The sequence below is a fragment of the Cetorhinus maximus genome, chromosome 10 (genome assembly GCF_964194155.1).
Source record: "Cetorhinus maximus chromosome 10, sCetMax3.hap1.1, whole genome shotgun sequence".
In the NCBI taxonomy this organism is placed as follows: Eukaryota; Metazoa; Chordata; class Chondrichthyes; order Lamniformes; family Cetorhinidae; genus Cetorhinus; species Cetorhinus maximus.
This window is the reverse complement of record NC_135888.1, coordinates 49,279,708-49,293,311: the sequence shown is the minus strand read 5'-3', so window position 1 is coordinate 49,293,311 and position 13,604 is coordinate 49,279,708. Positions and strand designations below refer to the sequence as shown.

Below are 13,604 nucleotides of genomic sequence, written 5' to 3'. Positions count from 1 at the left end.
AGGGAAGTGTTGTTGCAACTGTACAAGGCGTTGGTGAGACCACACCTAGAGTACTGTGCACAGTTTTGGTCCCCTTACTCGAGGAAGGATGTAGCTGCATTGGAGGCGGTTCAGAGGAGGTTCACTAGATTGATTCCAGAGATGTGGGGCTTGTGTTATGAGGAGAGATTGAGCAGTTTAGGCCTATACTTGCTAGAGTTTAGAAGGATGAGAGGAGATCTAATTGAGGTATATAAGATGCTAAAGGGGATAGACAAAGTAGACGTGAAGCGGATGTTTCCCCTTGTGGGGCACTCTATAATGAGAGGCCATAGTTTTAGGTTAAGGGGTGGTAGATTTAAATCAGAGATGAGGAGGAATTACTTTTCTCAAAGGGTTGTGAATCTGTGGAATTCACTACCTCAGAGTGCAGTGGATGCTGGGATGCTGAATAAATTTAAGGAGGAGATAGACAGCTTTTTAATTAGTAATGGGTTGAAAGGCTATGGGGAGAGGGCGGGAAATTGGAGTTGGGGCCAAAACGAGATCAGCCATGATCGTAATGAATGGCGGGGCAGGCTCGAGGGGCTGAATTGCCTACTCCTGCTCCTCGTTCATATGTTAACCTTATATGTGCCTGGCCCTTACGCTACAATAAGCCCTTTTTCAGCTCAGTTAATCAAACTGCACCAAGTTACCTCTCAAAAATATCATGGAATACTTTTTTTCAAATGAAAAATGCATTTTTAAAAAGGAATTCTGTTCTAAGATGCTGCCCAATCATGTTGCTTCAGGGCAGATTTTGCATTTGGCAATATGCAAATGAGTTTGTGTGGAAACTCGAGCGAAGAAAAGCTTCTCGAGAAAGCAGCCTCTGCCCGGATGACCGAGTTCACCCAAAGCACAAACTCGAGCACCAACCGGAATCATTGAATCTGTTACTTGGTAGTTCAGGCTGCAGGACAAGCTGAAATAATGATTACCAACTCGAGGTTTTTAAAATGCATACGGAGTCCCTGGCCTGAAGGGTTAGGCTGAGTTGTAAAGATTGAGGAAAGGCTCAGGCTCAATTCCCAGCCGATGCTGTTGGATGATCCCAGTGGGTAGAAGGTGTACAGTTGGACTCTGTGACCCTTGGTTCATTGGGAGAAACACCTGATCCCTCCAGTCCCCCTGTCAGAGCTGAGCTTAGACAGATGTTGGGTGGGAGCAGGACCTGTTGCCTCCCCACACCTGAAGGCCCTTGCTATCAATTTGTGCACAGCAAGATCCCACAAACAATACTGAGGCACATGACCAGATCATCTGTTCTTAGAATGTTTGTTTGCTGATTGAGGGATAAATATTGGTCTAGGAACTCCCTCCCTAACAGCACTGTGGGTGTACCTACACCACAGGGACTGCAGCGGTTCAAGAAGGCAGCTCACCATCACCTTCTCAAGGGCAACCAGGGATGGGCAATAAATGCTGACCCAGCCAGTGAAGTCCACATTCTGCAAATGAATTTAAAAAAGGACATACAAACTCCTCTGCTCTTCTTCAAAATATTGTTAAATATTCTATTGCCTCCTGAGGGAATGTACAGGGCCTCAATTCAACATCTCATCTGAAAACACGACACCTCTCATCACTGTCTCAGCACTGCGCTGGGAGTGTCAGCCTGGATTATGGGCTCAAGTCTCTGGATTTGAACCCACAACCTCCTGACTCAGAGGGGCAGGGGCAGAGTAATGGAGATGAAGGACAATGACCAATGTGAACACAGGACAGACTGGCGCTGGTACCTGATGTAGTCATTTCTGCAAAGGATCATTCCACTTTTGGTGTAGCAGGAAGTGCCAATCTCTGCCAGCTGGACTTGGCAGCATGAGCATTTGAGGCATGGAGTGTGCCAATAGCGCTCCATTGAGTAAAGAAGGAAACGCTCCAGTATCTTCAGCCCACATCCCGCACATGTCCTGAGAGCTGAGCTGCTTCCACCTGATGGACCTCCTGCTGATCCACAACTTTGACTGTTCACCATGGCCCCCGACACAGTGTGATACAGAGTGAAACTTCCAGACAGGCTGAGAGAGGAGAATGACACCAAGGAAATAGAATAGTCATATTGATTAGAGAGCAAAAGGTCAGTATGGCCAAACTGAGGCTGTCCATAATAAACACAAACAGACACAGAGGCGCACACACACACATATGCACACGCACACACAGACACACACACACAGGCTCACACACAGGCTCACACACAGGCTCACACACAGGCTCACATTCACACACACTCACGCACACACATTCACACGCACACACATTCACACGCACACACATTCACACGCACACACATTCACACGCACACACATTCACACGCACACACACATTCACTCACACACATTCACTCACACACATACACATACATACACAGCACACAAACATACACACACGCACACACACAGTCAGACAAACACACGTACACACACACACACACACACTCACACACTTACATACACACAATATCATATATACACACAAACTCACACATGCACACACACACTCATACACACACACTCGCATACATACACTTTCTATCATATATACACACAAACTCACACACGCACACACACACTTACATTCACATAAACAAACACTCACACACCCACATTCACATGCTCACATACACACGCACACTCACGCACACTCTCATACACACACACACGCACATTCACACATTAACAACATACGCGCGTGCACACACAGACACACACACACGCACACATGTTTGCACTCACACACAGTCACTCGCGCACATGCACACATATTTGCACTCACACTCACTCAAACATTTGCACTCACGCACACATCTCATACACACACACTCTCTCTCACACACACACAAACACACACTATCATACATACACACAGACTCACACACACATATACACACACTCACACACCCACATTCACATGCTCACATACACACATACACTCACACACTCTCATACACACACGCACATTCACACATTAACACACACATGTGCACACACACACACGCGCGTACATGTACACATATTCGCACTCACACACAATCAAACATTTGCACTCACACACACACACACTCACACACACACTCACACACACACACACACACACACACACTCTCTCATACACACACACACTCTCTCATATACACACTCTCATTCACATAAACAAACGCCCACACTCACACACCCACATTCACATGCTCACATACACACGCACACTCACACGCACACTCATATACACACATGCACATTCACACATTAACACACGCATGTGCACACACATGCACACAAAGACACACACGCACACACGTTTGCACTCACACACACTCACTCGCGCACACGCACACATATTTACACTCACACTCACTCAAAACATTTGCATTCACACACACACACACTCTCATACACACACACTCTCTCATACACACACACAAACACACACTATCATACATACACACAGATTCACACACACATATACACACACTCACACTCACACACCCACATTCACATGCTCACATACACACGTACATTCACACACACTCATACACACACACACATTCACACATTAACAACACACACACGTGCACACACACACATAGTACATGTACACATATTCGCACTCACACACACTGAAACATTTGTACTCACACACACGCTCACACACACTCTCTCATACACACACATTCTCTCATATACACACACCCTCATTCACATTAACAAACGCTCACACTCACACACCCACATTCACATGCTCACATACACACGCACACACACACACTCTCATACACACACATGCACATTCACACATTAACAACACACACACATGTGCACACATGCACTCACACACACTGAAACATTTGCACTCACACACTTGCCTGCACACACATACACACATTCGCACACTGACACACATTCACTCACACACACACACACACACATTCACACACACAAACATGCACGCGCACTCACACACACTCACATGCACACACACATTTGCACTCACACATACTTACTTACACACACATACACTCACTCACACACACACACAGTTGCACTCACACACACTCACACACACACACAGTCACACTCAGCCAAATGCAGAGTTAAGCTCCCCCCATGCTGCCCCAGCACCTGTCCAACCTGTCCCTCTGCACAACCTCTCTCTCCTGGCCTTGGTAAATCCGCACCCTCCCATTCCCTAGCCTGGAGCTCAGACCCATCACTCTCAGCCCATCATTCTCTGACCCTCTGTGTTCCTCTGGCTGAGTCAGGTTCCTGCAGTAGTTTCACACACAGTATGCTTCACTCTGGCCTCAGCATTGCTGCTGGCAGCATCATCTGGTCTGTCCCTCTGACCCTAGCCCCATTCACCCAGCCACTGACCCAACCCACCCTCTGACCTCCCTCACTCTCCCCACAACCATACCTCCTGACTACTCCCTCATTGCCCCACCCACCTCCTCTCACCCTGACCAACCCACTCCTCATCCCCTCCCCTGACCCATTCACACTGTCCATTCTACCATTCCACTTTCTGCCCTCTCACGCTCTGCCCATCTCCTCCTTGTCACTCCCTCGATCTCCCTCTGTCCTCTCCTGCCTCCCTTTCTCTCATCCCCCTTGTTCTCTCTCCCCCTTTCAGCTCAGCATTTCCCTCCCCTTGCCTGTCCGTCCCCACCCCCCACCCCCCCTTCTCCCTGTCTATCCTCTCCCACTCCTCTCTTCCTCTCTTATCTCCCGCTCCCTTCTCCTTACCCCCTCCCTGCCTCCCTTCTCTCTCCCTCCCTCATCTCCCCCTCCCCTCTCCCTCCCCCCTTCCTCTGAGCTGCCTCCCTTCTCTCTCACCTCTCCCTCCCTCCTCCCTCCTCCCTCCCTCTACCCTGCCTCCCTTCTCTCTCCCTCTCTCATCTCTCCCTCCCTTCTCTCTCTCTCTCATCTCCTTTTTCCCTCTCCCTCTCTGGTGCTCCTTTCCCTCTCCTGTCTCCCACTTCCCTATCCCTGTTACGCTCCCCCTTTCCCCTCTCACCTGCGACAGCTGATGTTTAGCTGGTTGACTTACTGTCTCACTTGGTGCTGTAACTTGCAGTGTCAGTTCAGAGTCTCTCTGAGCTGCTGTGTGTCTGTGTTGTCGAGAGTTTGCAGCTGACTGGGTCTTGTCAAGCAGCCAGTGAGAGCTGTCCGTGAGGCAGCCTGAGATTCGGGCCAATGAATAGAGACTGAGGGAGGGTTGCACTCCCACGAAGCTGTTTAGAACAAGTGAACCCACCGAACAATCTGATTAGAGCTGATTAGAGGGACTGAAGCTGGATTCGCTGCGAATAAACAGCAGAGTGTTTGAGGCTGTTCAGACACTAAGTTCCATATTGGCAGCAAAAAGCCCTTGTCAGCCTAGGGACAGGGAACATTGACATACATTAGGAAGTGATGCCTCGCAGTGTGGGTAAGCAGCTGAAGTGGGTAGGAGCAGCGGAGACACCAACAGTGAGGAGATCCAGAGTAGATCAGGAAGAACAGAGGCTAAGAAGGAAGTGAGTGTGTTAAAGAGGGAGGATAACAATGTGATCTACATAACCCAGTCCACACACATCATAAAAGTCCAATGTAAGTGGAATTATTAAGTGACTGGTACAAAGGTTCAAGTGATATAAATCTCACCCAAACTAGGAAACAGCTAAAGGGAAAGGGCTTTAGGTTTTTTGATAGATCTTGGCTTCACCTACCCACCCTCTCCCTCTATCCCTCAATCCCACCTACCCACCCTCTCCCCCTATCCCTCAATCCCACCTACCCACCCTCTCCCCATATCCCTCAACCCCACCTACCCACCCTCACCCCATAGCCCTCAATCCCACCTACCCACCCTCTCCCTATGTCCCTCAACCCCACCTACCCACCCTCTCCCCCTATCCCTCAACCCCACCCACCCACTCTCTCCCCTATCCCTCAACCCCACCTACCCACCCTCTCCCCTTGTCCCTCAACCCCACCTACCCACCCTCTTCCCTTGTCCCTCAACCCCACCTACCCACCCTCTCCCTCTATCCCTCAACCCCACCTACCCACCCTCTCCCCCATCCCTCAACCCCACCCTCTGTGTCCCTTCTTGAATCAGAAAAAGCCCTAAAAGGTTTCCTGTCAGCCACGCCTGCAGGAATTCAGGAAGTGAATCCTGTGAACGATGTGATTCGCTGTGGGAGTGGGTTTGATATGGTAAATACAGAGAAATGATTTCTTTTGTCAGGGTATTAAGACTCGGAGGCAGAACGCTATAATTAAAACTAGGCTATTAGAGAATGTGTTTTTATGATGATATAAAGGCACCAATCACTCATCAGGGATTGGGTAAACATGTTATGGGTTCATTTATTAAGATCAAGCACATGTGAATAGATACACATGAATATTAAAGCTTGCAGACATCAAGTGCAGCAGAGCTGTATGTGCGTGCTCTACTGAAAGCAAACGTGAAACTAAAACCGGATCACATGACTTTTTCACGTGGTCATGCTGCAATCCCTTAAAAGCATATTACAACACCCCCACCTTTCTTTTTAAAGACATTTCTCCCCCCTTCCAAAGAAGTATAACTATTTACAATGTATGTTCATGTTTAGTTACCTTTACATAAGTGTATAGAACTGATAAATCTTTGAATCTCTAAAGCGTAGAGGTAATCTGCTGGTATGCCTAGATCTTGTAATGATAATCTTCTGGATGTGTCTTTAATTGCTTACAATGATCTGTGGGATTGTCATTCTTGGATATTGTTCCTGGCTTCATTTGGGATCTTGTCCTAGATGCAATAGGACTGTATGGTGGTTGAGGAGCTCGAATGAATCTGATTTGTCCTTTGTTAAGCCTCACCATTGCGCCTGTGTTATGAACAAATCCTTGTCACCTCAGCCGGTTGCCACATACCTTCTGTGGATTTCTGTACCTGCATTTTATTGTGCATCAAAAACAGAAAATGCTGCAAAAACTCAGCAGGTCTGACAGCACCTGACAGATGCTGTCTCCACAGATGCTGTCAGACCTGCTGAGTTTTTCCAGCATTTTCTGTTTTGTTTCAGATTTCCAGCATTCACAGTATTTTGCTTTTATATTTTTATTGTGCATGTTGGTCAGCTTCTCTTGCACTTTGAAAAGTTGCTCTCTAGTTTCTGAGAGAGTAGAATGGGTAAGAGTAGATAAATTGATACACACTGGCCTGCCAAACATAAGCTCTGCCGGTGATGGAATACTTGCTCTTAAAGGTGTCACTCTTAGATGCAACATTGCAATGTGCAGATCTTGCTTGGTCTGTCTACATTTGAGAATGAGTGATTTCACCATTCAAATCATTCATTCAGGTAGGCTGTTAGATCTTGGATCTAATAAGTGGAAGAAGTAGTGTGATCAATATTCCACTTCTCACATATATCCTGAAATTGCTTATCAATAAATTGTGGACCGTTATCCATAATGATCTCTCTTGGCACCTCAAATAAACTGAAAATAGCACTTAGAGTACACGTGACAGCTGCACTTGAAGTATTTTGCAATTGTCGAATAATAGGGTACTTGGTAAAGCAGTCAATGATGATGATGAAGTCAGTGCTGTTGACATGAAAGAGGTCAGATGCGATTTTGGACCAACAATGGGTAGGAACTTCATGCAGAATCAATGGTTCTTTGTGTTGACTTGGTATAAGCTCTTAATATGCCTTGTACTTCTTGATGATGACTTCAATGTCATTGTTCATATCCGGCCAATAGATTGTCTCTCTTGCGAGTCTTCTTGTCTAATCTATGCCCATGTGTGAGTGATGAAGAATATCAGGTTGCAAAGATTCCAATATGATGACCTACCTGCCTTTAAAAATGACTCCACATTAGATGCCTAGCTCACCTTGGTGAGGCCAAAATGGTTTTGCATATTCGTGGACATGCTGAATTGAATCAGACAATCCTTCAATTATGGTTTTCCACAGATTCTGTAGTGTGAAATCTTTCATCATTTCTTCTTGTAGCTGCTGGCATTTGCTTTGCTTAAAATATACCAGGTCAGTTGATGAGCTTGCATTCTCCTGCAAGCATAACATTACAGCTTACTTGAAACTGCCAATTTTGTTGAAACATTCTGGATATTTCAATGTTAGGTTGTGAATTGAGGTGATAGGAGTGGCTTTTGAGTTTGATCTGCTATATGAGGTCTGATTAATTCCATGGCTTGTTACTAGTGCGAGGTCACAGCATGTCGGTAGGCCTGCGATTGCTGAGCCTTTAGTCTTTGTGATGTAGAACATCTGTGGCACCCAGGAGGATTGATTGTATTTGCACTTCAGGACTATGGAACCTGCACATGGAATTAGTGAACCGTTTCACCATGGCCTTCCATGTCTGTGGATTCATGTCTTTTAGAATTCTCAAGGGTAGTATGTTGGCATTTGCCCCGTGTCAATCTTGGCCAATAATGAATAATTACCAACTTTCCGAGGGCAGATAATTTGAATCTTGGCAAAGACTTTGGATGGTTACACAGTATCTATGTTTTCAATGAGATTGATGGTGTGAAACATGTGTTCTGAATCTGCTGATGATGTGGTCTATGGATTCTATAGGTTGTTGTCGAAATGACATGAACTCTGGTCGACAAATATGGAAGTTTAACCTGATTCTGAGCTGATCTTCCAATGTAGTCCATATCCTTTGGGGATTCTTTAGCTCTTCTTCTGTCAATCCAGACATGTTCAGCCTGGGTAGATCTTCATTCCCAATTGCTAGGCAAATTTTTATGGCTTGCTTGTCTGGTTCAGACACACCTGAATCAAGAAACCATAGCTCTATACGCTGTTTAAACACTTTGAACTCTGATAGTAGGTCAGCTGCATCCCAATTCAATCTGGGGAGTTTTGTGGACATTTTGAAAATATCCCTTTGACCTTTCTTCTCTTGGGATGAGTGTCACTGTAGACACTTTCACACACTTTTCTGAAGCTCTGCCCCTTATAGTCACAACGTTCTCTGGCCTGATTTTAGGATTTTTTTTTGTTTTTGACTCTCCCTCACTTGCTATCCATCCGGCCCACACCCTGGTCACTCACCTTCTCAACTGAGCTAACCCAAGGCTGGCTGTGCACTGCAATCTCACCACGAGGGATCGTCTGCTTACCAGCTCTTTAGCTGAGCGCTACCTGGCACTGTGTCTTCAAAGCTTTTCTGTGCAGTCACCGTGCTGCAATTTCGACTCTCTCCAATGCTGCGGCTTTGTTGCAGCCTGACCAAAATGTCAAGGGTCACCTCATGCATGCAGCATGATCTAAGATTGTTCACCATTTTGTACCTATACTGAATCTTACTGCCAGGCTGGGCATTATGTTGTATAGAAAGAACCACTGCTGCACACCATGTTGTATTTTAATATGACATAAAAACACCAATAGCTCATAAGGGATTGTGCAAATGCACTGTGGGTTCATTTATTAAGAACATGCACATTTGAACATATATAAATGGATATAAGTCTTGAGGACATCACAGCTGCAAGATGTGTGTACTCTGCTGAAAGCAAGAAGTGAAACTAAAACTGGGTCACATGACACTTCCTTTCTAGTGATATCACGCTCCTATCCCTGAAAGGCATATTACAACAGAGGGTGGAATCACAAAGCAGTATCTTCACACAGAGAATAGTGGAAAATTCCTCCAAAAAACTGTGGATTCTGGGAGTCAGTTGAAGCTTTCAGGATTGAGATTGTTTTTTATTAGAAATGGGATCAAAGGATATGGAACCAAGGAGTTGAGGAACAGGTCAGTCATGATTTAATTGAATGGAAAGGCAGCTGAGGGGCTCCCTCCTCCTCCTCCTCCTGATCCACACCACTGGATTCATTCAGCAGGAGGAGTCCTGGACAGAGGCTTCTTCAAGACCCTCGAATAGCCACAATACAATGCTTAACTCTACTCTAAACCTGCCTAACCCTGATACCGTGAATCCAATACCACACATAGAGCTGATAGCAGAATCGACAACAGGGTTTGATCCCAGTTAATGGGCTTTGAGCAGGTTTCACGCTGGCTCTGGTTTGTTCCCGCTCCCTGTAGAGGAGGATATTTATGCCTGGGACCTTGTTTCACTCTGGAAGTCATTGCCGAAGGGTCATTCCAACTTTAATAAAGATGGGGAAACGATTCTGTGAACTATCAGAGGCTCCAGTTACCAATCAGATTGCCCTGAATAATTAAACTGATCACTTTAATGAGCTTAATTAAGTTAATTTGACCACAGGATAAGGCCATATGGTGAAGAGAAACTAATTAAAACTAAAATAAAGCAGCTTTTAATTAACTCAATCCCCAGACATCAGCGTTCCTGAGTCTATCCAAGCTCATAATTAAAACTCCATACAACACAGGCAACAATTTAATTAAATCTGCCAGAAACTCAGTAACATTGGATTTTAGTCATGGCTTCTGACCAAGAAACTAGTACCTTGAATGAAATGAAGCCTTTTCTCGCTCCCTCCCCTGCTCCTTATCCCTCACTCTCTGTCTCTCTCACCCCCTGTCCTGATCCTTTTCCTGCTCCCATTCTCACTCCCTTTCTCTCTCTCACACTCTCCCCCATTCCATCTCTCTCACTCCTGCTTCCTATCTCTCTCTCTCTCTGTCGCTCTCACTCTTTCCATCATTCCCACTCTCCCAACTCTTTTCCTACTCACACTCTCAATTCTTCGCCCACTTCACTGTTATTGACATTCCCTCTCCATCTCTCTGCTTCTCCCATTCCCGCTCCCTTTTATTCATGCTCCCTCTCTCATTCTTGCTTCCTCTCCTATTCCCACTCCCTCTCTCATTCCCACTCCCTCTTTCATTCACGCTCCCTCTCCCATTCCCACTCCCTCTCTCATTCCCGCTCCCTCTCCCATTCCTGCACCCTCTCCCGTTCCCGCTCCCTCTCTCATTCCCACTCCATTTCATTCCCACTCCCTCTTTCATTCACGCTCTCTCTCCCATTCCCGCTCTCTCTCATTCTCGCTCCATTTCATTCTCACTCCCTCTTTCATTCACACCCTCTCTCCCATTCCTGCTCCCTCTTTCATTCACACTCTCTCTCCCATTCCCGCTCCCTCTTTCATTCCCGCTCCCTCTCCCATTCCTGCTCCCTGTCCTATTCCCGCTCCCTCTCCCATTCCCACTCCCTCTCTCATTCCCACTCCCTCACTGGGCAGGATGAAGGCCTCGAACCCTCCCTCGCCATTAATGAGCGGTAATTTGTGGGCGGGCCTGGAAGTTGAAATGCCGCCAGCTTCCGGGTGCGGAACCCGCTGTCAGTGTGTCACCATATTATTCATTCCCCTCCCTCATTCCCACTCCCTCTCCCATTCCCGCTCCCTCTCTCATTGCCGCTCAATTTCATTCTCACTCCCTCTTTCATTCACACCCTCTCTCCCATTCCCGCTCCCTCTCTCATTCCCGCTCCATTTCATTCCCACTCCCTCTTTCATTCCCATTCCCTCTCTCATTCCCACTCCCTCTCTCGTTCCCATTCCCTCTCTCATTCCCACTCCCTCTCTCATTCCCATTCCCTCTCTCATTCCCACTCCCTCTCTCATTCCCACTTCCTTTCCCATTCCCACTCCCTCTCTCATTCCTGTTCCCTCTCTCATTCTCATTCCCTCTCTCGTTCCCGTTCCCTCTCTCGTTCCTGTTCCCTCTCTCATTCCCACTCCCTCTCACATTCCCACTCTCTCTCTCATTCCCACTCCCAGCTTACTGAAGTTACAGTTCCTACTCCTGACCCAAAAAACCACAATCTATTTGTGGATGAAGGAGAGCCATTGTAACATATTACCCAGAAACTCCCTATGGAGCCCCTTTTTTGTATTTCACTGCTTCCACCTCCAGTGCTGGTCACTCTATCTGAGAAGCTGACATCAGTCCTAAAGTTACCTTTTCCTGGTATGGCCGTGTTTCTCCTCAATCCACATTAAGAGTTGAATTTAAAGTAATATTACAGATTAATCTTTTCCATTCTGTTTATTATTACATGTCTCTTTGTGAAAAAACTCTCAGAACTTTCTTACCACACTGAGCAGCAAACATTTCTCCAGCCTTTCCCCGTAACTCAGTCCCTTTGATACCGGGGACCAGCCTCATGTCCCTGGCCTGCCTCCAGTACCTGAATAACCTCACATGTCACTTGGTGACCAGAACTGGAGACAGTGCTCAGGGTGACTCTGACCAGAACCAGAGACAGTGTTCAGGGTGGCTCTGACCAGAACTGGAGACAGTGCTCAGGGTGACTCTGACCAGAACTGGAGACAGTGCTCAGGGTGACTCTGACCAGAACTGGAGACAGTGCTCAGGGTGACTCTGACCAGAACCGGAGACAGTGCTCAGGGTGACTCTGACCAGAACCAGAGACAGTGCTCAGGGTAACTCTGACCAGAACTGGAGACAGTGCTCAGGGTGACTCTGACCAGAACTGGAGACAGTGCTCAGGGTGACTCTGACCAGAACTGGAGACAGTGCTCAGGGTGACTCTGACCAGAACTGGAGACAGTGCTCAGGGTGGCTCTGACCAGAACTGGAGACAGTGCTCAGGGTGACTCTGACCAGAACTGGAGACAGTTCTCAGGGTGACTCTGACCAGAACTGGAGACAGTGCTCAGGGTGACTCTGACCAGAACCAGAGACAGTGCTCAGAGTGGCTCTGACCAGAACTGGAGATGGTGCTCAGGGTAACTCTGACCAGAACTGGAGACAGCGCTCAGGGTGACTCTGACCAGAACCAGAGACAGTGCTCAGGGTGACTCTGACCAGAACTGGAGACAGTGCTCAGGGTGACTCTGACCAGAACTGGAGACAGTGCTCAGGGTGACTCTGACCAGAACTGGAGACAGTGCTCAGGGTGACTCTGACCAGAACTGGAGACAGTGCTCAGGGTGACTCTGACCAGAACTGGAGACAGTGCTCAGGGTGACTCTGACCAGAAATGGAGACGGTGTTCCAGGTGATGGGGGAGGAGGGATATCCTATAGCCCTGGGGGCAAAAAGGCCATATCACCCACATGTTCCGCTCTCTTGCAGCAGATGGTCCTTCTCCCATTCCTTGTCTGGATAAGGGGGAATTCCAAGGAAAATGTTCATCACTTTCTCCTGAGGAATCATAGAAAGATGTCCAATCACGTCAAGCAGCACAGCACTTACTCTTTTTAGATGAAGTCCTTGGAGAATTTCTGGAATAAATGTTGTTTCAGTGTCAATGAAGTTTTGTCAAAGTGTCTCAGAAATATGCCTCCTGATGTGTTTCCGAGGGTCCTCTTCACAACTCCAGCAACAATGACCAGGGGCAGAATTTGTTGTCCCTCCAGCAGGTGCACGCCCGACCTAATCGGGAGTAAAATAGTTGCAATGACTTTGGGCGAGTGTCCTGACATCATCGCGTACTCGCGTGATATTTCACTCGGCAGGTGTGCGCAGGTGTCGGAGCAGCAGGTGCCGTTAATTAAGCAGCCACTTGAGGCCCCTAACAGTCTAATTGACTGGGAATTTTCTTTGCCCGTACCTGTGATTTTCTGCTCGTCGCACAGGCAAACTGGGCAGGTG

The 13,604-nt window shown here is 47.1% G+C and overlaps 2 protein-coding genes across 3 annotated transcripts in view; one reads left to right on the top strand and one right to left on the bottom strand.

Moving 5' to 3' along the window:
- Positions 1 to 2,357, bottom strand: part of LOC144685677 (LIM domain transcription factor LMO4-A-like) — a 104,053-nt gene extending 101,696 nt beyond the window's left edge. For both annotated transcript variants that reach the window (XM_078550458.1, XM_078550459.1), the window contains exon 1: positions 1,764 to 2,357. In XM_078550458.1, coding sequence (XP_078406584.1) covers positions 1,764 to 2,002 — 239 coding nt within the window. In that variant the 5' untranslated portion in view covers positions 2,003 to 2,357. The remainder of the gene's footprint in view (positions 1 to 1,763) is intronic.
- LOC144685676 (sodium-dependent phosphate transport protein 2C-like) overlaps positions 1 to 13,604 on the top strand; it is a 267,701-nt gene that overhangs the window by 10,315 nt on the left and 243,782 nt on the right. The gene's annotated exons all lie outside the window — the stretch shown is intronic.